The 22,356-nt window shown below is 73.0% G+C and overlaps 4 protein-coding genes across 20 annotated transcripts; 2 read left to right on the top strand and 2 right to left on the bottom strand.

Moving 5' to 3' along the window:
• Positions 1-14: 14 nt before the first annotated feature.
• On the bottom strand, positions 15-8,788 carry FBXL16 (F-box and leucine rich repeat protein 16). Its single transcript, XM_070064190.2, has 6 exons — positions 8,439-8,788; positions 3,188-3,835; positions 2,075-2,583; positions 1,884-1,968; positions 1,602-1,665; positions 15-1,491 (listed from the first exon to the last, which is right to left on the bottom strand). The coding sequence occupies exons 2-6, from the start codon at positions 3,818-3,820 to the stop codon at positions 1,343-1,345; spliced, it is 1,440 nt and encodes a 479-aa protein (XP_069920291.1). The 5' UTR covers positions 3,821-3,835; positions 8,439-8,788; the 3' UTR covers positions 15-1,342.
• A 168-nt stretch (positions 8,789-8,956) lies between these two features.
• Positions 8,957-18,222, top strand: ANTKMT (adenine nucleotide translocase lysine methyltransferase). 2 transcript variants are annotated; one of them, XM_070064193.2, is made up of 6 exons: positions 8,957-9,308; positions 16,779-17,123; positions 17,202-17,306; positions 17,400-17,540; positions 17,736-17,786; positions 17,890-18,222. In XM_070064193.2, exons 2-6 carry the CDS (start codon positions 16,800-16,802, stop codon positions 18,100-18,102), a joined length of 834 nt encoding a protein of 277 aa, XP_069920294.1. In that variant the 5' UTR covers positions 8,957-9,308; positions 16,779-16,799; the 3' UTR covers positions 18,103-18,222. The 2 variants fall into 2 exon arrangements, with proteins under 2 accessions (XP_069920294.1, XP_089176832.1); XM_089320706.1 differs by lacking the exon at positions 8,957-9,308 and adding an exon at positions 13,340-13,488.
• On the top strand, positions 12,834-16,796 carry METRN (meteorin, glial cell differentiation regulator). The gene is given in 5 exon segments (XM_070063903.2): positions 12,834-13,499; positions 13,635-13,746; positions 13,749-14,103; positions 14,594-14,778; positions 14,781-16,796. Coding segments are annotated over 5 exon segments (1,488 nt in total). The 3' UTR covers positions 14,951-16,796.
• CCDC78 (coiled-coil domain containing 78) lies at positions 18,223-22,248 on the bottom strand. 16 transcript variants are annotated; one of them, XM_089320692.1, is made up of 10 exons: positions 21,866-22,248; positions 21,672-21,767; positions 21,507-21,593; positions 21,338-21,415; positions 20,451-20,599; positions 20,112-20,370; positions 19,797-19,969; positions 19,231-19,447; positions 18,493-18,593; positions 18,223-18,421 (listed from the first exon to the last, which is right to left on the bottom strand). In XM_089320692.1, the coding sequence occupies exons 1-10, from the start codon at positions 21,923-21,925 to the stop codon at positions 18,250-18,252; spliced, it is 1,392 nt and encodes a 463-aa protein (XP_089176818.1). In that variant the 5' UTR covers positions 21,926-22,248; the 3' UTR covers positions 18,223-18,249. The 16 variants fall into 16 exon arrangements, with proteins under 16 accessions (XP_089176818.1, XP_089176819.1, XP_089176812.1 ...); XM_089320693.1 differs by having other exon boundaries at positions 20,451-20,539; XM_089320686.1 differs by having other exon boundaries at positions 20,112-20,216; positions 20,292-20,370; positions 21,338-21,593; positions 21,672-22,248.
• Between the last annotated feature and the right edge of the window lie 108 nt (positions 22,249-22,356).

The following is a 22,356-nucleotide window of genomic DNA, read 5'->3' as shown; positions in this document are numbered from 1 at the left end:
CCAACGCAGACCCGCATTTTTACAACGTTTTTAATATATATTTTTATAAACAGGTCACGTGATAAAATAGCACAAGAAACACTTACCAAATATAAGGTTATATCTTCCGCATATACAGGAGAATGAGGTCGTATGTACAATAAGAACGCGATTTCGGGGCGGGGTTTGGTTCCTCTCTCCCCTAGTGTCTCCTCCTGCGGTCGCTGGGAATCACAGCTTCAGTCGCGCTAATGCTTTGGGCACATGGACAGCGGCCGCCCTCCGAGCGCCGCGCGGGGCGGGAATCTTTGGGCTGCCGGACGGCTCCGCTTCAACAGCGTCTCACGCTCGCTCACTCGCTCACTCGCTCACTCGCTCTCTCTCTGGAAACTGGTTACTCTCTCCCAACCAGATCGGGGGATCCCAAGACTCTCCTGGGGCTCAAGGATGCGCAGGGAAGGGGTCCCAGCCCCCTCCTCAGCCAGCACCCCCCGGACATCGCAGGCCTTGGGTGGGACAGGACATGGCAGAGTTTGGGAAGCTGGGGCGTGGGGTGGGGGCTAGGAGGGGCCGGCGGGGCGGGGCGGGGCGGCCACCGGAGATGGGAGTGGCAGGTCGGGCCCACTACTGAGATCCCACCTGGCCACACCTGCCCAGAGTGGAGGAGGCGCCAAGGCCAGAGCCCGGCCGCTGGGGGCCCACCAGCCGCGGGCCCAGGGCAGCTGCTGCTCTGGCTCCGGCCCGGCGCCGGCACCGCCCAGCTTGCCGGTGCTCGCTCCCAAGCTACCCCCGGCCGGTGGGCCCTCTCCCCATCCCGGCCCGGCAGGCCTGGCGCGTGTGCGGGCGGCGGGGACCGCCCCGCACAGCGGCCAGCACACAGGAGGCCGCTCGCTGGGGTCGGACCTGCGCGGGTGGGCGAGAGCGGCCGGACTGGGCTCCCCCGCGGGCCATGGCTTTGGCGGTGGCCTGGTTCCCTCGCGACCCCTCGGAGGGCTCCAGGCGGTGCAGTGAAGATGCAGGAAGCCCTCGGGGCTCTGCTGGGCCCCCGGGTGACGGAGCCCAGCCTCCCTCAGTCCCCCTGGGCCCTGCCCGGGGTTGGGGGACAGCGGGGAGACGGCGGGGGAGGGGAGAAAAGGCGTTAGGGCAGCGATCAGGGCTCAAAGCGCCCCAGGGCTGGGCCCCGCCCTGGGCGGGCGGACGGGCGGACGGGCGGGCGGGCGGGCAGGGGGCGCAGCAGGGCGGGCGTGCAGTGCGGGCGCGAGGGGCATGCAAAGTCCCCGAGCGAGCGTCGTGCGTGGGGCGGCCCCGCCCGCCGCCCCTGCCCGGGGCGGGGCGGGGCGCGTGGCCGGGGCGCGTGGCCGCGCTACTCGATGACCAGGCAGCGGGGCAGGTGCTGCGAGAAGTACTGGAAGAGCTCGGGCGTGGCCCCGGGGCAGTTGGTCAGCTCCAGCTCCTCCAGCTCCTGCAGCTGCGCCAGGCCCGACAGCCCTGCGGCGGTGAGCAGCGGGCAGCCTGCGGCGGGCGGAGGCAGGCGGCTCAGTGCGCCGGCGCGCACGGCCTGCAGAGGGCCCCCGACGCGCAGGGACGGGGAGGGGGTGGCCCGGCGGAGTGGGGGGTCTCACCTGCCAAAGACAGGAGGCGCAGGCTCCTCATGGCCAGGAGGTGCTTCAGCCCGAAGTCCTGCACCTGCGGGGCGGGGCGGGGCGGGTAAACCACACTTCCGCTCCCACGGGGGCGGGGAGGGGCGCCGCGGGAGGGGCAGGCGACTGGGCTCAGCGCCCAGGGGGCCGGCAGGTGTGTGCCTGGAGACACCGTAGGGTCCCCGCAGGAGGCCCCTGGGCCCGGGGCAGGTCAGCGGATCGTCCCGGCGCCCCCACCTCCCCAGAGGCGTGCGGGGACGGTACCTGGCAGCACCATCGCAGGTAGAGGCTGCGGAGGGACGACATGGTGGACAAGTAGCTGAGGCCGGTGTCCGTGATGCGCACGCACCTGCGGGTGCACCAGACGGGCCCTGCCTACCGGCGCAGCGTCTCGCCCCGCCCCTGCGCCCCCGCGCCACGCAGCCCTGCCCCGCCCCGCCCCCCGCCCCGCGCACCTGTCCAGCACCAGCTCCTCCAGGCGGTGCAGGTCGCAGGCCACGTACTCCAGCGCCATGTCGGTGATGCGCGGGCACCACGAGAGGTCGAGGCTGCGCAGCTTGCGCAGGTTTTCGGCCACGAGCTCCACGCCGTCGTCCGTGACCTTGGAGCAGCCGGACAGGCTGAGCGCCGTGAGGTTGGGCAGGCTGTGCACCACGTTGACCACGCCGTGGTTGGTGATCTCCCAGCAGGAGAGCAGGCGCAGCGTGTGCGTGCTGTGGCCCTGGCGCGCCGTGAAGTAGGCCAGCGCCGTGTCCGTCACGTGGTAGGCCTGCAGGCTCAGCTCGGCCAGGTTGGGCAGCAGCTGCGAGATGGCGGCGATGGCGTCGTCCGCCACGTTGATGCAGTCGCTGACGCTCAGCGAGGTGATGCGCGCGCTGAGGCTGGCCCACAGCCCCGCCTCGGTGAAGTCGTTGCAGCCGGACAGCTCGAGGCGCACCACGCCCTGCATCTGCTCCAGCATCACCTGCGGGGGGGGGGGGGGGCCGCTGTGGTGCTCGTCCCGTCAGCACAGGGCGGGGGGGGCGCTGTGGTGCTCGTCCCGTCAGCACAGGGCGGGGGGGGGGCGGGGGGCGCTGTGGTGCTCGTCCCGTCAGCACAGGGCGGGGGCGGGGGGCGCTCGTCCCGTCAGCACAGGGCGGGGGGGGCGCTGTGGTGCTCGTCCCGTCAGCACGGGGCGGGGGCGGGGGGGGCGCTGTGGTGCTCGTCCCGTCAGCACAGGGCGGGGGGGGGCGGGGGGCGCTGTGGTGCTCGTCCCGTCAGCACAGGGCGCCAGGGTGGGTGCCGATGTCGCGTGGCAGGTCCGCCCCAGACCCTCCCCACCCAAGGCCAGCTTCCTGCCCCCCCCCCCCCCCGGATGAGCTCACTGCGCTGCTGCCGGTGCAGCCTGGAAATCCGCGGGCCTCCTTGAACAGGGGACCTGTGCGTCTGCACACCACGCAGCAGGGGTCCCCTGCGGCACAGGCACCCCCCCCCCGCACCTGAGCTGCCCGGGGGCGGGTTCCATGCCCTCCCATGCCCGCCTGCCACCGCCCCCAGCCCAGCGCCTCCCGGCCAGCCCGGGGGTGCACCTCGAGGCCGGCGTCGGTGATGGTGGAGCGCTTGAGGCTCATGGCCGTGACCCCCTTCTTGGAGAGCGCGTAGTTGTCGATGAACTCGCAGATGTCCAGGTCCGAGACACCCACCAGGCAGAAGCCCTCAAAGCCCCTGGCCGCAAAGCCCTGCATGTTCACGAACTCCTTCTCCCCGCCGGGCAGCACGTTGTAGAGCTCCTTGGCGTGCAGCACGGGCGTGAGGCCCGCCCAGAACTTGGGCTGGTACAGCACCCTCCGCCAGGCCCTGCACACCTGGGCCAGCACGCACTTCTCGCAGGCCGAGAAGTACCAGAAGAGGCCATTGAGGATCTTCTCGTCCGTGGCCAGCGGCGGCCGCTCGGCTGGGGGTCCGGGCACGGGGGCTGCGGCCGGCCCCCCTGCCGGGGCACAGGGGCCCCCAGCCAGAGCGGCCCGGGACAGCGGGGCCGCCAGGCTGGGTGGCGGGAGGGTGGGAGGGGGCGGGGGCGGGCAGGGGCGGTTCTTGGCGGCCGGGGTTCCCTTGGTGATGCTGGCCGCGCCCAGGCCGTTGGGCTGGCCCGGCAGCTTCACCAGGCCGTTCCGAGGCAGGCACGGAGGCTTGGGGTCGCCATCGACGCCCGGGCTCGCCATCTTCCTCGCACTGCTCTGCAGAGAGCGGGGAAGCAGGGTGAGTGTGCCGCTCCCCGGGGGCTGGGTGTCCCCGCCCACGGCCCTCCCAGAGCCGCCGGCGGAGCAGCGCGTGCCTCTGCCTCCGGGCTGCATGCAGCGCTGAGGGCTGCTGACGATCTGGGCACTCCCTGAGCACCTGCTGTATGCACCGCTCAGGTCCCCTTTGACACGGGGGAGTCGGGGGCAAAGGCTGGGGGCCCCGGCCCCTCCCCTCCAGGGCCGGCTCTGGTGCCGCACAGCACGGCGAGCCCTGTGGATCAGATCTTCCCAGAGAGAAGGCAGGCGTGCGCCCCAGGACCGCCAGCCGCGGTGCCAGCCGGCGAGTCCCCCACCCAGCAATGCTGTGACTGGGCCCATTGTGCAGATGAGAAAGACCGAGGCCCGGTTTAGCACGGCAGTGACGTGGTGGAGCTGAAGTTTGGGTGCCAGCTGGCTGACACAGGGTCCTCCGCCCCCAGCTCCCTCAGGCCTCTGTGGCTGTGAGTGGGCAGTACGGGGCACTGGGTGCTGACTGCCCGCTGCACCCTTGGATCCAGTGAGGGTCCCGTCCCCTCGGGCTCTGTGAGCTCCTGCAAGCCGCTCCCCGTCTCCGCGCCTGCTCCTCACCCTGAAGCTGCTGCTTCCTGGGGCGGTGTGTGCGGGGGCCTCCGAGAGTGACGGCCAGGTTACCTGTCCCTCCCCCGCCAGCCACAGCTGAGGGCAGATCAGACCTTGACTTGGTCTGCAGGAGGCTCCCGGACCAAGCCTGGAGCCGCGTGTCCATCTCTGCCTTCCTGCCCCGGGCTCCGAGGAGCAGGGAAGGCCAGGGGGGGCCAGGTCCCGCCAGGGCTGTCCGAGAAGCTCGCCCAGACCTTCCCAGAGCTTGGGGGGACCTCGGGGTCGGCACAGCTCGGGGAGAGGAGCAGAGAGCCCTCCCCTCAGGGGGCGTGGCAGCGGGTTCCCCACGCCCTGTCCCACCTCGGGAGGCCCCGTCCCTCTTGTCCCCAAGCCCTGGACAGCACAGCTGCCTGGGTCCCTCATCTATGCCGTTGGTCAGTTCACTCTCCCCAACCTTGAGTCCACTGGGCTGGGACCAGGGGTCACTGGGACCGCCCAGCCTGCTCCAGGCCTCGGGCCCTCCTGCCCTTCAGCCCTGCTCAGGGCTGTGCCACCACCCCCTCTGCCCCTCCCCGAAGGGGTCACTTGTACCGGGGTTGTGGGCCCAGGCCCTGCCAGGAGCGGCCCCCACCCCTCAGCTGCTCATGACTGGGAAGCAGGGGCCCCAGACAGGCTGACGGCGCCATCCACCACAACCCTGCTGGCTGCCCAACTGCCCGCAGCCCTGTGTGTGCAGGTGGCCCTGCCCTCGCCCCAGGTTTCAGGTCAGGACCCAGGGCTCCGAGGAGCGTGTCCACAGCTACCCGAGGAGGGCCCTGGGGCAGCAGCACCCGTGGCTACCCCCTGCGGTGCCAGCAGGCCCTTCTGAAAGCCGTGTGCAGGGGTGGAGGCAGTCCCGGCCTGAGTACCCCAGCGTCCCCAGTGCTGATGCCCGGCCGCGGGGCTCGTGGCTTCCGGCAGACCTGGCAGACCGGCGCGGAGCCTGTGCAGCACCATGGACAGCGGCGCCCCCGGGCCGGGCGCCACCGCGGACAGCGGCCGGGTGGGGACCACTGGGATGCGGTTGGGGGACGCCCGGCAAGCCCAGCTCCGCAGGGAGGGGCCCCAGAGGCGGCGGGAGGGGGGGGGAAGAGGCTCGGCTGGGATCCGGAGGCGGCAGCGGAGGCGGCGCCAGGGGAAGAAACGGAGGCGCGGTGCTGATTTTGGTTCTGCACGTGGAGCGCCAGGCTGGGGGCCGCACGTGGACACCCCCGGCTCCTGCAGGGCTCCTTCCGCGCCCCCACCCCAGGCCTCAGGGTCGAGCAGGGAGAACCAAGGTTGCCTGGGGGGGCCGGGGGGGGGGGCGGTGCGTCTGCAGTCCTCACGCTGAGCCCTCCTGCTCCCCGGTCTGTGGCCCCCACCCCCCGGCTCGCTCCTCACACTCCCCCAGGTGACCCTCATGTTCAGAAATGAACAGCCACACCTGGGACCAGGGGTCAGGTGGACACGGGGCTTCTTACCAGAGGCCCTGGCCCAACTCAGAAAGCTGGAGGGTGACCGCCCCAGGCCTGTGCCTGCCCCCACCCCACTCAGTGTGGCTCAGAACACCTGCGTGGAGCGCCCCAGCCCCTGGCACATGCTGGGTCCAGAGTGGGAGTGTGGGGGGACGTCCCCTCCTGGGGTAGGCTCACCCGGGAAGGAGGGTGACACCGGCCACTGCTCTTAGCCTGAGCCCACTGGGTCAGGGTGACCTTGGGGAGGGCCCCCTCATTTCCTCCCCAAGGGCTCGTGGGAGGGCCCAGCACTGGCTCGGTCCAGGTCCAGGCCTCACTCCCCCTCGCCCACCGTCCTCTGCCTGGGCACACCTGGCCCCCAGCTCGCTCAGCAGGCCCCGGCCCGTGCCCTCCCTCTCAGTGGGAGCTCCTGCCCCTTCCCTGGCTTGGGGACTCCTGGGGGACAGGCTGCTCCAGGGCTGCTGGCCTCCCGCTGTGCTGAGTGCATGAAGGGGTGAGCGAGGAACACCGCGCAGCCTGGCAGGGGCCGGCCAGAGCGGGAGGCGTAGCTCTAAGGAAAGCCCGGTGCTGACCGTGGCAGCGCCCACAGGAGAGGGGGCCTCAGGATCGAGGCCACAAACACTCAGTGGGCTCCCCAGACCCTGGGGAGTGGCTGGGCCTTGGAATGTGCAGGTCCTGGGGAAGAGACGGCTGCGTCTCTGCTGGCTCAGCCCCCGTGCCCCGGCCTGGCCCTGAGGAGCCCAGGAGCCACCAGAGCGAGCGCAGGCCTCGTCCTCTTTCCTGGCCACACGCCGCCTGACCAGCAGCAGGGCTCAGGGGTCCCTGAGCTCGGCGTGACTGACCCCTGCACCCTAGCTCAAGCGGTCCCCAGGGCTGGGGCCAGGCACAGTGATCCGGAGGTGGCCCTGAGGCCTGGGCCCACCCGCCCAGGCCAGGCTGGGGGACTGGGCACTGCCTTACCCAGCCGTGCCACCAGGCCCTGCACTCTCTTCTCCCTCGTCACTCACCTCCACTGGTGCCATTTCTGAACGTCAGACCAGGACAGGTGCCTGGGACGGGGAGGGGCGGGGGTCTTGGCCTTGGAGGGACCTGCCTGCCGAGGGCCTTGGTGCCGGGGAAGCTCCCGGCAGGCTCAGCCTGAGTGGCAGCCCCGGGGCTGAGGCTGACGCACGCCGTGACAGGCCCGTGACTCAGGCACACTCACGTCCCTGCCACCTGCACGTGTCACAGAGCCACGCTCCCTTCCCACCCCAGCTGGGGGAGCCCCGGGCCGATGTCCCTGCAGACAGAAGCCCTGTGGCCGCCCTGTGCCGGCCCAGCCAAGTGCACTGGGCACCCTGGGGAGTGGACGCTGGGCAGAAGGACATGTGGTCTCGGGACCTCTGCTCTGGGGGAGGCGCCGTGCAGCCCGCCTTCTGCCAAGCACCCACCCCCTGTGGCTGGTCATGGTGTGCGTCTTCCTGGGCCTCCTGCCCAGCCCTCAGAGCCCCGGCTGGCCAGCAGCGAGGCGGCCGTCTCCCGCAGGGGAGGGCCGGGGTCTGCAGGCGGCAGAGCAGCCCCAGCAGCCCCCTCCAGGGGGCGTCCTCCCGCTCGGCCACACAAGTCCTGCACGTCCATCCCCGGTAACAGTGCCGGGCTCCTGGCCTCGCCCACGTGTGGGGGGAGGCAGCCAAGTCGTGGGGGTCCCTCAGGCTCCCAGCCCAGGGCTGAGCTGGGAGAGCAGGCCCCGGTTACTGTGGGTGTGGAGCAGGGGCTCGGGAGGGCGGGTGAGGCCACACTGCTGCTGCCACCTGCTGCCCTGTGGCAGTCAGGCCTCCCGCTCAGAGGCCTGCAGGGGAGGGGAGAGGCGGCCGCTGGGCCCCAGACTCCACTAGCTGGGCCCCTCCTCCTGGGGCACTCTGCCCATCCACCCGGACTCCCAGCAGGTGTCCGCATGGCCAGGCGCCTTCCGAGGCCCTCCAGCACTAGGGCCATGCCCACTCTCCCCGGGGTGGAGGCCCGGCAGGGCCCCAGCTCCTGCTCAGAAGGGGTCCGAGGGAGGGCCAGAGCCAGGCCACAGAACCACGGGGCTCCCCCTGGAGTTCAATCGTCTCTCACACCTGTGACGTTCGCCCAGGGGCCCAGGCGCTGCAGTGGGGAGCCCCGGCTTCGCCAGGCCAACCCGAGGCTGGGGGCCTGCCTTCGCCTCGCCCGGGGACACAGCGCTTGGCGTCCGCGGTTCAGGTGCCACCGAACCACGGCAGAGCTGCCAGCGGGAGCGGCCTCTGCCAGGCGGGCCGCCCGGGCCGGGGGCCGCGCGAAGGCCCAGCAGGGCTGCAGGCCGAACGGCGGCGGGCTGAGGAGGGGAAGGGGCTGCCGTTACGTAAGCCGCTCTTCGGCGGCGGCGCGGTCCCAAGCCCCCCCCCCCCCCGCCCCCTCCTCATTGTGGCGGCCGCCGCGGTGGGCCAGGCCCCTCCCCGCCCCAGGCCCGGCCCGCGCATCCGCCCTACCTCGGCCCGGGCTCCTGGCTCATGCCACGCTGTCCGCCGGGCGGCCTCGCGTCATGGGGAGCCCAGCAGGGCGCCGGCGAGCGCGGAGGCGGGCGAGGGGCTGGACTGGCCGGCAGGGCCCGGCCGCGCCCCGCGCCCTGGCCTGGCCGGGCCCCCGCGGCGGCGCCCGAATTAGAGCTCCCGGTGGGGGAGGGTCGGCCTCCCGAGCCTCCCAGCGGGGAGGCCGAGGCTGAGCCCAGATAAATAAGGCCGCTGTGCAGGGAGCCGGGGCGCCTCCTCCCTCCCCGCGCTCCTCCGCGGCCGCCGGCGGCGCCGCGCGCGCCCCCCGCCCGGCCCTGGGCGCCGCGCCCTCGCGCGCTCCCGGCGCGAGAACCAATCCGGGCCGGCGAGCCCGGCGGAGGCGCAGAGGATGCGGAGCCCCGCCCCGGCCCGCCCCCTGCGCGGCGCCGACGGGCACGCGCCGGCCCGGCACGCGCCCCGCCTGGGCCTGGGCTCCCGCACCTCCAGGAACCCCGGCGCCTGGCGGATCCCGGAGGGCTAACGAGCGGGGGCCAAGGCGTGCAGCTGCCGGGCGGGCCCGGAGCGCGCCGACCCCGCGGCCGCACGAGGACTCGGGCCCCTGGCGCGTGCGGTCGGCCCGGGGGCCGGCCCCGCGCGTGCTGTGGGCAGGGCAGCGAGGATGGGCCGTAGGAGGGGAGACGGTCCCACCCTCCCAGCGCCGGGACCCTCCAGCCCGGCCCGCGCAGGCCGAGTGCACCTGCTGCGGCGCAGGCCTGGGCGGCGAGCGCTCGCGCAGCTGCAGAGCTAAACAGAGCGCTCAGAGCGTGGCGCCGAGTGCAGGACCCGCGGACGTCCCCCGGGCTGACAAGGGTGAGAGGGAGAAGTGGCCGCACGCGGGTGGCGCCACGGTCCAGGGGCCTGAAGGAGACGCGGTTTCCCTGCCAAGTGGACTGGAGGCTGGGCAAAGATGGGGCGTGGGGGTTCCGCGAGGGGAAGGGGGTGCAGGAGAGGCCAGAAGGGAGGCCAGGTGTGGGGAGCAGAGTCGGACCCGGGTCCAGGTCGTCTTAGACAGGAGCAGCTGGCGTTGGCTGCGTTTTGATGGCAAAGCCTCACCTCCGCGGACAGGGTGAGGCTGGCTGGACACTGGTGGGTTTCAGCGGGCACAGGAGCACGGGAGTGGGCACTAGGTTCAGCCTCCTGCAGCTGCAGGAGTGTGGTTCACGCGTGGGACGGGACAGGGGTCTTGTTCCGAGAGTGACCAGAGGTGGCCGGGAGTAGGGTGGACAGGCTGAGCCTCAGGCAGGGCTTCAGGACACACGAGGGAGCCAAGCCTGCTGTGGCCTCGGGGCAGGGGCCGGCCGGCCGCGTCCACTGTGCACAAGCGTGGATCCCTGCACTCCACATCTGGGGGGTCCTGCTGAGACCCCATGGCCTGACAGCGTGGGGAGGCTGCAGCTCCCGTGCTGGGCATGGGCGGCCAAGACACACAGCGGCGCTGGGTTGTGCGCTGCCTTTGCAGGGTCAGAACACCCGAGAGGGCTGCTCGGACGGACACTGGCGCGGGGGGCCCACCCGCGTCTCCCCATCACCCATCCTCCTGGGCCCTCACTCCCCCACGCCCAGTGCCCCCCAGGGCTCTGCCCGCCCGTGACTGCGGTCTGCAGCGCCCCAGGTGTCTGGCTCCGCGGCCACGGCCTCGCCCTTGCCTGCTCCAGGAGCCGTGGTCACGTGGGCCTGCCTCTGGGGCTGGAAGGGCTCCACGCCCCCACCTGGAGTCCTGCAATTGAAGCGCCCTCACCACCTGCACTGGTGGCTCCCCCTGCCCCTCAGTGCTGGCTCGCCGCGGCAGGGACCTCCCCTCTCAGCCGGCGTTCCAGGGTGCTTGGACTGAGCTGGGGGCCAGGGTGGGGCTGCCTGCACCTCACCCAGAGCCTGGCGTGTAGTGGGAGCTTGACCAAGGTGTGGGGGGAGCAAGCAGATCGGCAGGGCGCCCCCTGGAGGACACCTTTGGAAACCGGCTCTGTGGGTGTCGGCAGCCCCCACCCCCCGCACCTGGGGGATGCAGAGCGGCCTGGCCAGTGAGGAGGCTTGCCCCCCCCGCCCCCGCAGCCCTGGGGAGCCGCAGGAGAAGGTTCCTGGGACCCCTGGAGCTGTCTCCTAAGCGTGGGCTGCTGGAGTTGGTTCGGGAGCCACGGGGACTGGAGGCTGCTGGCGCGTCTTGCCCCGAGACCTGAGGGGGTAGAAGGGTCGTCCTGTGGCACCCGGCCCTTCCCTGAGTCCTGTCATGGAGCTGCTCAGCCATGGGGGGTGGGTGCTGTGGTGGCGTGAGCCTGAGCCTGGGTGCCGGCCCCTCCTGGGGAGGGGGCGGGTCTGAAAGCGTGCTGGCCCGCCTCCGCCCCAGCCCCGCCCCGCCTCCAAGGCAGACGCTGCGGGCTCCTGGGGAGAGGCACGTGGGTCAGCAGGTGCCTGACTGCTCTGGCCACTCCAGGGCCAGCCCGGGCACCTCGCCCTGGGGGGCCGTGGGCGGGGGCTCTCCCAGCTCCCCCCCTCCCCGCTGAGGATGACTCAGGGCCCAGCTGTCACCACGGCAACAGAGTCGCCTAGCAATGTGGTCTCCTGGCAACGGCTGTCTCCTAGCAACGGGATGTTTTCCCGGCTGGAGCTGGCAGTTATTTTTAGCGCGGCTGCATTTTCTGCTCCTGGAGGAGGAGTTGCAAGGCGGGGGTGGGGCGTGGATGAAAAACACGGCAGAGACAGAGGAGGGCTTGGCCCTAGGTGCCTCCAGAGGAGGCGGGGCGGGGGGGTGGCAGCTGGGACCCCTCCTTGCCTGAGCCCCTGGGCGCCCCTGCCTGCACCCTGAAGCCCCAGGTCTGAGCACCAGGGCTCAGCGTGGGCATCGTGAGAGCCCCGGCTGGCCCAGGGCGTGGTGGGTTCCCTGTGCCTCGGTGCCCCCAGTTGTGGGAAGGACCCCTGCTCTGTCCAGTCCCGCCCCTCCCCCCCAGCACCACCCTGCAGGGCCAGACCAGCGCCTGTGGCCATTGCTGGCTGCAGGGCTCTGGGTGGACACTGGAGGGGATAGCCGCCCCGCCCCACTGCTGCTGGTGAACGCTGAGACCCAGGCCGGAAGTCTTGGTGAGTGGGAGACTTCTGCCGGGCTCTGGCCCCGCCCCCTTCCACCATCTGTGGCTCTGGCTCCTGGGGGCCCCATCTGCTCTCTTCGCCCCTCCAGGCCGCCTGCCCTTGATGCCACGCCCCCGGGAGCAGGGCCAGCCCAGTGCTGCAGGCTGTGCCCCTCACCCCAGAGGCCGCCACCTGTCCACCTCCTCCCTTGCTGGCTGGTGGCTGGCTGCAGGCATGGTCCAGGCCCAGCTCGGCACCCTCAGCGGGCCACACCTATGTCTTGGCAATGGCCAGAGGTGAGGTCTGCACTGCCCCAGCCCCAGGGCCCGGGCTGCACCTCCAAGGCCTCTGGGGAACAAACATTCTCTCCCAGAGTGGCCGGGGGCCTCAGGGCACAACGACCCAGCCCCTGGAAGGAAGTCCTGCGGGTCTGCCGGGAGTGGCTCCTGCTGCTCCTCTCTGGCCTGGTGGGACAGGGGCTGCTCGTCCCTCCACCCCCACCACTGGCTGACGACCAGGTAACGAGCAGCCAGCACTTGCACCCAGCTGTGGCGGGGCCTGGACACAGGCAAGAGTCCAGACTGGGCCTCTGGGATCCTGGATGGGGACCACAGAGCCATGATGACCGGTGGGGCCATGGCCGATCCAGGAGCTGTGGGCGGCTTCTGTGTTGGTCTCCCCTGCGGTGAGGTCCCGGGGGGCCTCCCCCGGCCCAGAGCCCTGCTGCTTTTCTGGGGGATGGTTGGGGTGGAAGTCAGCGGCCCCAGCTCCCCGGGGAAGGGCTGGGGTGGGTCCTCCCCACAGCCACCAGGGCCACGTCTGCCTCCGAGGCCTCTGGCCAGGACACCCATGGCCCCCCAGCTCGCTTGCCAGCCTGTGCCCACAAGGCCCTGTCCACCCTGCTCGCTTTTTTAACCTTTTAATGACAGTAGCACGCACACAACAGAAGAGGGCACGGACACTATCCATGTGCAGCTCGTGGTTTTAATTGGGGACACCCGCACCCTTGTGCCACCAAGCAAACTATCCATCAAACCCTGGCTCCTGGCCGCAGCCCCTGTCCTCACTCCCCACCTCGGAATCCCACAGGGGGTGATGCATTCCTCTTTGCAGCCCACCTGTTTCCCTGGAGACCCTGCCACAGGGCGGGGCACGGGGCTGCGCGGCGCAGACACCGCTCCGAGCCCGCCTGGTCGCTGTGCGGCCTGGGCAGGTGCTGCGGTCGGGGCACGCGGCCTCTCCCCACACTTCCCACAAGGCACAACTGCCAAGTCCATGGGTGAGAACGCCCTAGCCCTGCCTTCGGCCCTGGCGGCTCTGGATATGTGCGGGGGCCTCTGCGTCTCCCGCATCCACACGCCGCGGCGACCGCGGGGTGCACGACGCAGGTCCGAGAGAAAGGGCGCTGCAGAACGGGTCCAGGACCGCCCGGCCGCTCCGGCCCCCACCGACCCTCGCCCCAGGGGGCTCGACCCCTGCCCCTGCCTGGGTCGCCCTGCGTCTTGCCGGCATCCCAGCTGCCTCCGGGGAGGGGCACAGGACCCCGAAGGCCAAGAAGGGGCCAGACCCCGCAGCTCCGCGACGCGGGTCGCCCAGCGGGCAGAGGGCTCTCAGCTCCCGCGGGCGCCGCTGCGATTGGAAGAAAGTTCCGGGGCCGCGCCGCGATTGGCCGGGAGCGCCGGCCCCGCCTCACCCGCCTCACCCGCCCGGCTCCCGGGGCGCGGGGCGCGGGGCGGCCCCGGCTGCGCGGGCGGCGCCCTGAGGCTGCTGTCGCCGCCGCCCGACCCCGCTCCCCGCCGGGCAGCACCAACATCCGGCGCGAGGCCCGGGCGTCCCGCGCGCTCCGTGCGGGCCGCGCTGCTCTTCGCGCTCGGCTGCGCGTTCCTGGCGGCGGCCGCCGGCGCCCGCCCCGCTGCAGCCGGAGGGGCAGGTATACGCCCGGTGGGGCTGGGGGTGCCGCTGCGAGCCCGGGAGGGTTGTGCTCTGGCGGGAGCCGGGCGTCCATTTCCCCCTCCTCAAAGTGGGCACAGCCGTGGCGGCGGCGGCGCGGGTCCAGCCCGCCGCTGGTCCGCTTAGCGTCGCCCGTCTGTCCCCAGCGGCCTGTCGCAGGAGCCCGGCAGCGTGGGGCAGCTGGCCCTGGCCTGCGCCGAGGGTGCGGTCGAGTGGCTGTACCCGGCCGGGGCGCTGCGCCCAGCCTGGGCGGCCCCGGCCCGGGTTTTGCCTGCCTGCGGCCGGCCCGGCCATTCGCGGGCGCCCAGGTCTTCGCGGAACGCGGGGGCGGCACCCTGGAGTTGCTGCTGGCCGAGGGTGCGGGCCCGGCCGGCAGCCGCTGCGTGCGCTGGGACCCCCGCGAGCGTCGGGCCCTCTTCCTGCAGGCCACCCCGCACCGCGACGTCAGCCTCCGCGTGGCCGCTTTCCGCTTGTAGCTGCGCGGGGGCGCGCGCCCAGAGCTGCCTCCCAGGCCCTCAGCCCTGGCGTGGACAGTGAGGGCTGCGCTGGTCAGGGGCCGGCAGGGAGTGAGCACAGACGGGGCGGGGCACACCTTGCGCTAAGGGCAAGGACCAGCAGGGCAGAGGGAGAGAAGGGGAGGCCGGCCTCCTCCCTGAGGCCTTGGGGGAGGGGCGGGCAGATCAAAGCCTGAGGCCCAAGCTGCCCAGAGCCCCCGGCCAGCAGTGAGCTCTCTCCCCTCCCCAGCCCAACCAACAAAAGCCCACCGTGCCCGCCAGTGTCCATGGCCGCTGCCCCCTCCCCGCAGGGCACCAGGCCCAGGCCTTTGCTCTGCTGAGCTGGGAGCCTGACCCCACCGATGGCTCATGCTCTGTGGCCGGTGACCCCACCGGTGACCCCAGAGCCCGCGGCGGCCTCCTGCCACCCTAGCTGGGCTGCTGTATTGGGCTCCTGCGGCTGCTGCTGGGAGCCCCCCAGGTCTCACCCCTCCATGCCAGGTGCCTGAGACCCGGCAGTGAGGCCGAGCTCCCCCTGCACCAGTGACTTGGGTGAGTGCCCTGCCTGCCGGCTGGCCTGGAGTAAAACAGCCTGGACCCTGTCCACCCAGTGCCCACCACCGGCCCCCGTGTCTCCCCAGTGATCCGGGGGAGCATCCGCGGGGTCGCCCACGACGCGGAGCTGCAGGAGTCTGGCATCACCATGGCAGCCGCCCACGTCCTCCGCGAGACACTGCCCCTGCTCGGGGTGGGGGGCCCGGGGCTGGCCTGCATCCAGCAACCCTGCGCTGCGGCGTCCGCCCCGGCCCCAGCCCCTTCCTCTTCTTGGGCTGCAGCCGCTTCGGGGAGACCTGGCTGGGCTGCGCCCCCCACCTGCAGGAGTTGTTCCGAGCCCACGCGGCCACCTGTGCCGCCCACCTCCTCCCCTGCAGGCTGGTGCTGGACTGAGGGGCTGGGGTGGGGCAGGGCCACATCCTGGCACCCCTGCTTCTGAGGCGGGGCCATCATGAAGAGCGAGGATTACATTGGCTGCCGTGCACCTGGTGTCCTGCCCTGGGCCCGCCTCCCTTCCTCAACCCTCCCACAGCCCCGGCTCCCTCCACAGGGTCCGAGGGGAGGGGCTGCGGCCCCTGCCACCCCGTGCCACTCCCCCCCCCCCGCTTCCTCTCTGGCTCCTGTTTGCCCCCCCGCCCCGTGCCACTCCCCCCCTGCTTCCTCTCTGCCTCCTGTTTGCCCCCCCACCCCGTGCCAGGGTGCTTCTGAGACTCAGAGTGGGAGTGGGAGGGCCGTCACTCCCGAGCCCAAGGTGGGTGGGGTCCCCTGGATGGGGCGGGGGTAGCCGGTGCCCGCTCGGCTCTGTGCCAGCTTCCCCGGAGCCCCATCCTGCCTCTGGGAAGAAAGGGCCGCTGTGTCCGGAGGCCCTGGAGTGCTGAGCACGCACACTGGCCAGGGGCCTGCGGGCCGTGGGTCCCCGCTGCAGGCTCCCGTTTCCCGCGAGTGCTCAATGGGGGCTCCGAGGACCGTTTGCCGGCACCGCCCCATTGTCACTGCCCAGGCCCGGCCGACGGCCGTCACCCCTGCCCGAGGCCTGGGCAGGGCCCTTGTCTGGCTGCCCTTAGCAGGAGGGGACAGGGTTGGGGGTGGAGGCAAACAGCCCCCCTCATCCTTCAGGTGGGAGTGGGAGAGGGCCTCCCTCCCAGCTGAGCTGCCGTGGGCGCCCAGCACAGGCCTGTGATGGGTCACCTCCAGGGCTGCCCAGGATGTCCGTGGGGGCGGTTGGGAGGGACAAGTGGGGGCACAGCCTTCCATGGACAGCAGCCCCTGGGCCGCCTCTGGCTCCTGCCTCTCATCTCTCCCAACTCCCAAACACGGGGCGAGTCCTCACCTCTACTTACAAACACGCCCCCCGGAGCCCCCAGCAGCGCTCAGAGGACCCTCGCCGGCCAGCCTCCGGTGCACTCCCGTTCCTGTCGTCTGGGGAGCCCCCTCTGTCCAGACAGGTCCCCAGTCACCGCTCGCACCGCTGCTTCTCTGAGCGGCCCCGGCCTCTCCTGTCGGCCACAGCCAGTGGGGGCCCTGCTGCCTCCTGGTCCACCTGTCCAGCCGTGCTAGGCCGCCCCTAGCCCCAAGTCACCTGCCCTGGGCAGTGCCCGGCCTCCCACCACACACCCTCCTGGGGCAGAACTGCTTGTGGCTAGCGTCACGGGAGCCCCTCGTGATGTGTCCTGGGGGCTTGGGCCTGGGGCCTCCGGCCCTGCTGGGGACAGGGGCTGGGCTGGGGGTCCTGTGTGTGCCAACTCGCGCAGGTGTGCACTGGGCCACTGCGCCCGTTCCTTCAACGCGTGCGTACTGTGTGCCCTTTAGGTGCCCAGTTGTCGACACTGAGGGGAACACAGGTGTGACTTAGGCTCCCCTCCCGCACTTGTCTTCCAGGGCCGGTCAGGCTGGGGCCAATGTGTGGCAGGCACGGGAGTCCCTCTGCAGGCAGTGGCCTTGGACACCCTTGGTCTGGGAGCAGCCACCACCCCTGCAGCACCAGGGACACAAACACCCCAGAAGGGGCCAGGCCAGGGTCCCCTGTGCAGACAAGCCTCGGCCCACGGCCGCACATCCCCCATGTCCCGTCCGCGGGACTGCCCTCTCAGGGACAGGCCCGCAGGGGGACCCAAGACGCCCAGGGTCTGCACGCCGCGCCACCCCTGCTGAGCCCCTTCCCCGCCGGGATCCCCACTGCGGGCTCCCTGGGCTCAGCCATGCCGGTCTCTCCTCCCCCCAGGGGCGTTCTGGGCCAGGCCCCATGCTCACGGGGGGCAGCCGGGGCCCCGCGCCGGGACGTCGGTCCCACGGGGCGAGGTCCTCCTGCGGATCCCCAGTGGCCGTCCGCGGGGCCCGGCCGGAGCGGAAACCGCGACGGACCAGCCCGCGGGCCACTTCCGGCGCCGCCGAGGGCCCGACCGGCATGGAGCTGGACGACGCGGCCGAGGCGCTGGCGGAGCTGCGGGAGCGGCGGCTGAGCGCGCGGGAGCTGCTGCAGGCGGCGGCGGGCTCGGGCCTGGCGGCCTACGCCGTGTGGGCGCTGCTGCTGCAGCCCGGCTTCCGCCGCGTCCCGCTGCGGCTGCAGGTGCGGGAGCGGCCGGGGCGGCCGGCGAGCGCCCTGACCGCCCCGCGCCCTGACCGCCCCGCGCCCGCGCCTCCGCAGGTGCCGTACGTGGGCGCGAGCGCGCGGCAGGTGGAGCACGTGCTGTCGCTGCTGCGGGGCCGCCCCGGGAAGACGGTGGACCTGGGCTCCGGCGACGGCAGGATCGTAAGGCCCCCGCGGGCGCCGGGCGCGGGCGCGGGGGCGGGCGGCCGCGCGTTCCCCCGCCGCAGCGCGGCCCTCTGCTCCCGCTGTCCACAGGTGCTGGCGGCGCACAGGTGCGGCCTGCGCCCGGCCGTGGGCTATGAGCTGAACCCGTGGCTGGTGGGGCTGTCGCGGCTGCACGCCTGGAGGGCGGGCTGCGCCGGCGCCGTCTGCTACCGCCGGGAGGACCTCTGGAAGGTAACCGCGGGGCCCCCGGCCGCCCCGGCCCGCCACGCCACGCCACGCCACGCCCCGGCCCCGCCCCGCCACGCCCCGGCCCCGCCACGCCCCCGCCCCCGCCACGCCCCGGCCCCGCCCCCGCCACGCCCCCGCCCCGCCCCGGCCCCGGCCCCGCCACGCACACTCGGCCGCTGGGCGCTCTCCCTCCCGCAGGTGAGCCTCAGCGACTGCCACAACGTGTCGGTGTTCCTGGCCCCCAGCGTGGTAGGTTTGGCGGCGCCACCCTGGGCGTCCTGGCTCCGCGGGGCGGGGGTGTGTGTGGGGGGGTGTGGGGGTCCGCCCACACCTGCTCCTGCCGCCCCCACAGCTCGCCCTGCTGGAGGAGAAGCTGCGGGCGGAGCTGCCCGCCGGGGCCCGCGTGGTGTCCGGACGGTTCCCCCTCCCCACCTGGCAGCCGGTGGCCGTGCTGGGGGAAGGCCCGGACCGCGTCTGGGCCTATGACGTCCGTGGCGGCGGGCCGGCCGGGCGCGCGGGCTCCCCTCCGGCCCCGGCCCTGGAGTCCGTCCCTCGGCCCGGCTGACAGCGGGGCGCAATAAAGACGCAGGGGCCGGCCGGGCGCGCGGGCTCCCCTCCGGCCCCGGCCCTGGAGTCCGTCCCTCGGCCCGGCTGACAGCGGGGCGCAATAAAGACGCAGGGGCTCTGTCCCGACTCTTGTTTGGCGCGGAGCTCAGCGGGGCGGCTCCCGCGAGGGCAGCCCGTGCGGCAGGCTCTGTGCTGGCCAGGCCGGCCAGCGGCTGCGGGCCCCCGGGCCTTGGAGCTCAGCCGCAAGTGCGGCCCTCACTTCGCGGGGCGCCCCCACGCCCACCAGCTTCCTCAGCCTCAGGATTTCCTGCTTGTACCTGCGGGGAGGGGCCGGGGTGAGGGACCGCCCGGCCAGGGCAGGCGGTCCCCTCAGACCCTGCGGGCCCACCTGCCCAGGTGCTGCTCCACGTACTCCTGCAGCCGAGACAGCTGCTGCTCGGCGACTGCCGCCCGGCCCAGCAGCTGCGCCCGCTCCTGCTCCAGCTCCGCCTGCGGGGGGGGGGCAGGGGGCGGCGTGGGGGGCTCGGGGGGCATGCGCCAGGGTGGGGGGCCCTGTGGGGGGCATGCGCCAGGGTGTGGGGGGGCATGTGCGGGGGGGGGCTCAGGGGGGGTATGCGCCAGGGTGGGGGGGGCCCTGTGGGGGGCATGCGCCAGGGCGTGGGGGGGCCCTGTGGGGGGGGCACGAGCCAGGGTGGGGAAGGCCCTGTGGGGGCACGAGCCAGGGCGGGGAAGGCCCTGTGGGGGGCACGAGCCAGGGTGGGGGGGCCCTGTGGGGGGCATGCGCCAGGGCGTGGGGGGCCCTGTGGGGGGGCACGAGCCAGGGTGGGGAAGGCCCTGTGGGGGCACGAGCCAGGGTGGGGGGGCCCTGTGGGGGCATGAGCCAGGGTGCAGCATTGGGGAGCTCGGAGGGGCATGCGCCAGGGTGGGGGGGCCCTGTGGGGGGGCACGAGCCAGGGTGGGGGGGCCCTGTGGGGGGCACGAGCCAGGGTGGGGAAGGCCCTGTGGGGGGGGCACGAGCCAGGGTGGGGAAGGCCCTGTGGGGGGCACGAGCCAGGGTGGGGGGGCCCTGTGGGGGGCATGCACCAGGGTGTGGCGTGGGGGGGCCCTGGCTGGCTCTGTCCACTACCTGGGTGCCACGGGAGAAGTCCCAGAGCTTCTGGCAGGTCTGGGCCCAGGACGCGGCATCCGTGCCCCTGCGGGAGGGAGTTGTGGTCTGGAAGGCCTGCCTGGCGGGCCAGGAGCTGACCGGTGACCGCCCGGCCTCGACATGCGCCGCCACGTGCCGCCGTCTGGCCATGGGGGCTACACCACCAGGCCAGTGTCCGTAGGGGCAGACCCCAGAGCTGGGAACCGGGAGGCCCAGGTCAGCGGGACACCTCCATTGGTGGACCCTGCTCCCCGGCCAAGGTGGGGCCCCCCTTGCTGGGCACTTGGCAGGAGCTACGTCTCCCCCAGCCCCCCGCGCGCCCCCAGGCACCTGCTGGGCTCAGCAGCTGCACCCCAAGCCCACTTGGTAAAGTGGGGAAGGTTTTCCTCCGCTGCCTGCTCCGGACGGGGCCTGAGGTGCCTTGTGGGGTTGGGGGGGCAGAGGTGCACCTCTGCAGGTGGGCGGGGAGGGCTGCCCCTCTGCCCCAAGCCGCGCTCCGGCCAGCGAGGGTCACTGTTCGGGTCCTGAGTCAGGGCGTGGCCCACCTGTGGGTGGCCAGCAGCTCCTCGTGCCTGCGGCTCAGGTCTGCCAGGCGTCTCTGGAAGGTGCGGGCGGCCCGTGCCAGCTGCTGCTCTCGGCTTCGGTGCGCCGCCCGGATGTCCTGCAGAGTGGCCTCCAGAAACGGGCGCAGGGCCACGGCCGCCGGCTCAGGGCCTGCCTGCGGGGCGGGGCGGGGCGGGGCAGCTGGGGCTTGGCTGGGCCCCGGCCCCCAGCAGATGGGACAGGGAGGCGGGCTCTGCCCACCGGGTCTCTGCACCACGCTAGCCCCGCCCCGCCGCCGCAGGGCCGCCCGCACCCACCACCGCCTGCCGGGCGCAGCGCTGCAGCTGGGCCGCGTGCTCCTCCGTCCGCTGCTTCAGCTGCAGCTGCAGCCGCGCGGTCTCGGCCTGGGCCTGCTGCAGCGCCTGCGGGGGAGGCGGCCCTCGCACTCCGCCCTCGGACCCTCGCCAGCCGGTGGTGGCGCGGGGGGCGGGGCTCACCGCAGCTTGTGTGGCCAGTTGCTGCCCAGCTGCCCTGGCTTCCTCCCGGGCTTCCTGTAGCTGCTGGCCCAGGGCTGCCCTGTGGACACGGGTGCGCGGCTGAGCCCGGGCAGGGCGAGGGCACGGCTGCTCTGAGAACTGGCCCCAGGCGCCACTCACACACGGCTCTCCAGTGCCTGCTGCCGGGCCCTGTGATGCTCCAGCACCTGCCCCACTGCTCCCTGCAGCTGCTCCGGGCCGCCCAGGAGCTGTGGGGTGCACGGGGCTGGCTGGACGGCCCCCAGGCCAGGTGGGGTCACACTGCCTCCCTGTGGGGTGTACGGGGCTGGCTGGACAGGGCCCCCAGGCCAGGTGGGGTCACACTGCCTCCCTGTGGGGTGCACGGGGCTGGCTGGACGGGGCCCCCAGGCCAGGTGGGGTCACACTGCCTCCCTGTGGGGTGCACGGGGCTGGCTGGACAGGGCCCCCAGGCCAGGTGGGGTCACACTGCTCCCCTGTGGGGTGCACGGGGCTGGCTGGACAGGACCCCCAGGCCAAGTGGGGTCACATTGCCCCCCTGTGGGGTGCACAGGGCTGGCTGGACGGGGCCCCAAGGCCAGGTGGGGGTCACACTGCCCCCTGTGGGGTGCACGGGGCTGGCTGGAGGGGCCCCCAGGCCTGCCAGGTAGGGTCACACTGCCCCCTGTGGGGTGCACGGGGCTGGCTGGCTGGGGCCCCCAGGCAAGGTAGGGTCACACTGCCCCCTGTGGGGTGCATGGGGCTGGCTGGCTGGGGCCCCCAGGCCAGGTGGGGTCACACTGCCCCCTGTGGGGTGCACGGGGCTGGCTGGACGGGGCCCCCAGGCCAGGTGGGGTCACACTGCCCCCTGTGGGGTGCACGGGGCCCCAGGCCAGGTGGGGTCCCCGCTGCTCCCCGCTGACTGCTTGTCTCAGGACGTCCCGGGCTGCACCTGCAGGAAGGGGACCAGGTGAGCAGGTCCCAGCGTCACTGTGTTCTTGGCTGAGGTCCCAGCCACCCCCACCAGGCCTGCATGGGCCCAGCGTGACCTGGAGTCCGCGGCGGCCAGAAGGTCCGGGCCTCTGGGGCTGCTCCAGCTGCAGCACGCGGCTCTCCAGCCGCAGGACCTGTGGGCACGCCGCCACGCTGCCACACGCTGCCACACGCTGCCCCCGGCGCGCCCTCTGGCTGGCACGCGTGGGATCTGGGGCTGCCCACCTCGCTCCGCAGCTGGAAGACCTCAGCCTCGTGCTGCTCCTGAAGGCCGAGGATCCTGACCTCCAGGCCGACCAGGTCCTTGGAGATCTGGGGGGGGGGGGGGGGGACAGGCAGCTGGGCCCTGCCAGGGCCCTCCTCCTGCCCACACCCAGGCCCGGCACCCACCTGCAGCCACTGCTCCTCGCCGAGCTGGAGGGGGGACGCCCAGGTGGGGGCGCCCCCAGGGACTCCTGGCGGCCAGCCCTCAGCTCCTGCGGCCACCTGGGAGGCACAGCCACCCATCCTCCAGGTGGGTGCCGGCTCCGTGGCTTCAGCAGCCATGCACCCACCCAGTATGTGGGGGCCCTGGGGGCACTCACAGTGTCCGTGGCCCGAGGCGGGACCCCTGGCGGGGGGACTGTGGTTGAACTCGACTCCATGGCTCAGGAAGGCCCGGCTCCCCGCCTGCTCGGCGGCTGTTGTCACGGCGCTGTGCGGCATCACCAAGGTCGCTGTTGTCCCGAGAGACTCCCGGGGCCCCGCCCTCGAGGGCCCCGCCCCCTTCCGCCCACGCATGCTTCGTGCCTGGGGTGCTGCTGCTGCGCTCGGCGTGGGCTCGCACCCTACTAGCCGGCGTCGTGCGCCGCCCGGGCAGGTGGGCTCACCGGCCGGACTTCGCAACCTTCCCGACAGGGGGCGTTCGGGTCTGCGGGAGGCTCCCGGGAGGAAGAGCGCCGGCGCTGGCGTGGTGCCATGAGGGGCTGCTGGGCGCCAGGGCAGCCGCGCAGGGCGGCCAGGACAGGCCAGGCCAGGCCAGGGCCTCATTTCCCGGGGTCCGGGGCAGTGGAGCTCGCGTGAGCCCCAGCGCCGC

Source organism: Oryctolagus cuniculus, chromosome 19 (genome assembly GCF_051225735.1).
Source record: "Oryctolagus cuniculus isolate XC-2025 breed Fujian yellow rabbit chromosome 19, ASM5122573v1, whole genome shotgun sequence".
Lineage (NCBI taxonomy): Eukaryota > Metazoa > Chordata > Mammalia > Lagomorpha > Leporidae > Oryctolagus > Oryctolagus cuniculus.
The sequence above is the reverse complement of the archived record's forward strand: the minus strand, read 5'-3'. Positions and strand labels throughout refer to the sequence as shown.

Excerpts from the sequence above, each read along its gene's own strand:
- FBXL16 (XM_070064190.2), bottom strand. The coding sequence starts at position 3,820 with ATGGCGAGCCCGGGCGTCGATGGCGACCCCAAGCCTCCGTGCCTGCCT. Across the intron at positions 1,969-2,074 it reads GAGGAGCTGGTGCTGGACAG|GTGCGTGCGCATCACGGACA; the intron begins GTGCGCGGGGCG and ends GTGCACCCGCAG. Across the intron at positions 1,666-1,883 it reads ACCTGCGATGGTGCTGCCAG|GTGCAGGACTTCGGGCTGAA; the intron begins GTACCGTCCCCG and ends CCCGCCCCGCAG.
- ANTKMT (XM_070064193.2), top strand. The coding sequence starts at position 16,800 with ATGCTCACGGGGGGCAGCCGGGGCCCCGCGCCGGGACGTCGGTCCCAC. Across the intron at positions 17,124-17,201 it reads GCGTCCCGCTGCGGCTGCAG|GTGCCGTACGTGGGCGCGAG; the intron begins GTGCGGGAGCGG and ends GCGCCTCCGCAG. Across the intron at positions 17,307-17,399 it reads GCTCCGGCGACGGCAGGATC|GTGCTGGCGGCGCACAGGTG; the intron begins GTAAGGCCCCCG and ends CGCTGTCCACAG.
- CCDC78 (XM_089320696.1), bottom strand. The coding sequence starts at position 21,986 with ATGCCGCACAGCGCCGTGACAACAGCCGCCGAGCAGGCGGGGAGCCGG. Across the intron at positions 19,970-20,111 it reads GCTGCGCCCGGCAGGCGGTG|GCAGGCCCTGAGCCGGCGGC; the intron begins GTGGGTGCGGGC and ends CCCGCCCCGCAG. Across the intron at positions 18,594-19,230 it reads ACTTCTCCCGTGGCACCCAG|GCGGAGCTGGAGCAGGAGCG; the intron begins GTAGTGGACAGA and ends CCCCCCCCGCAG.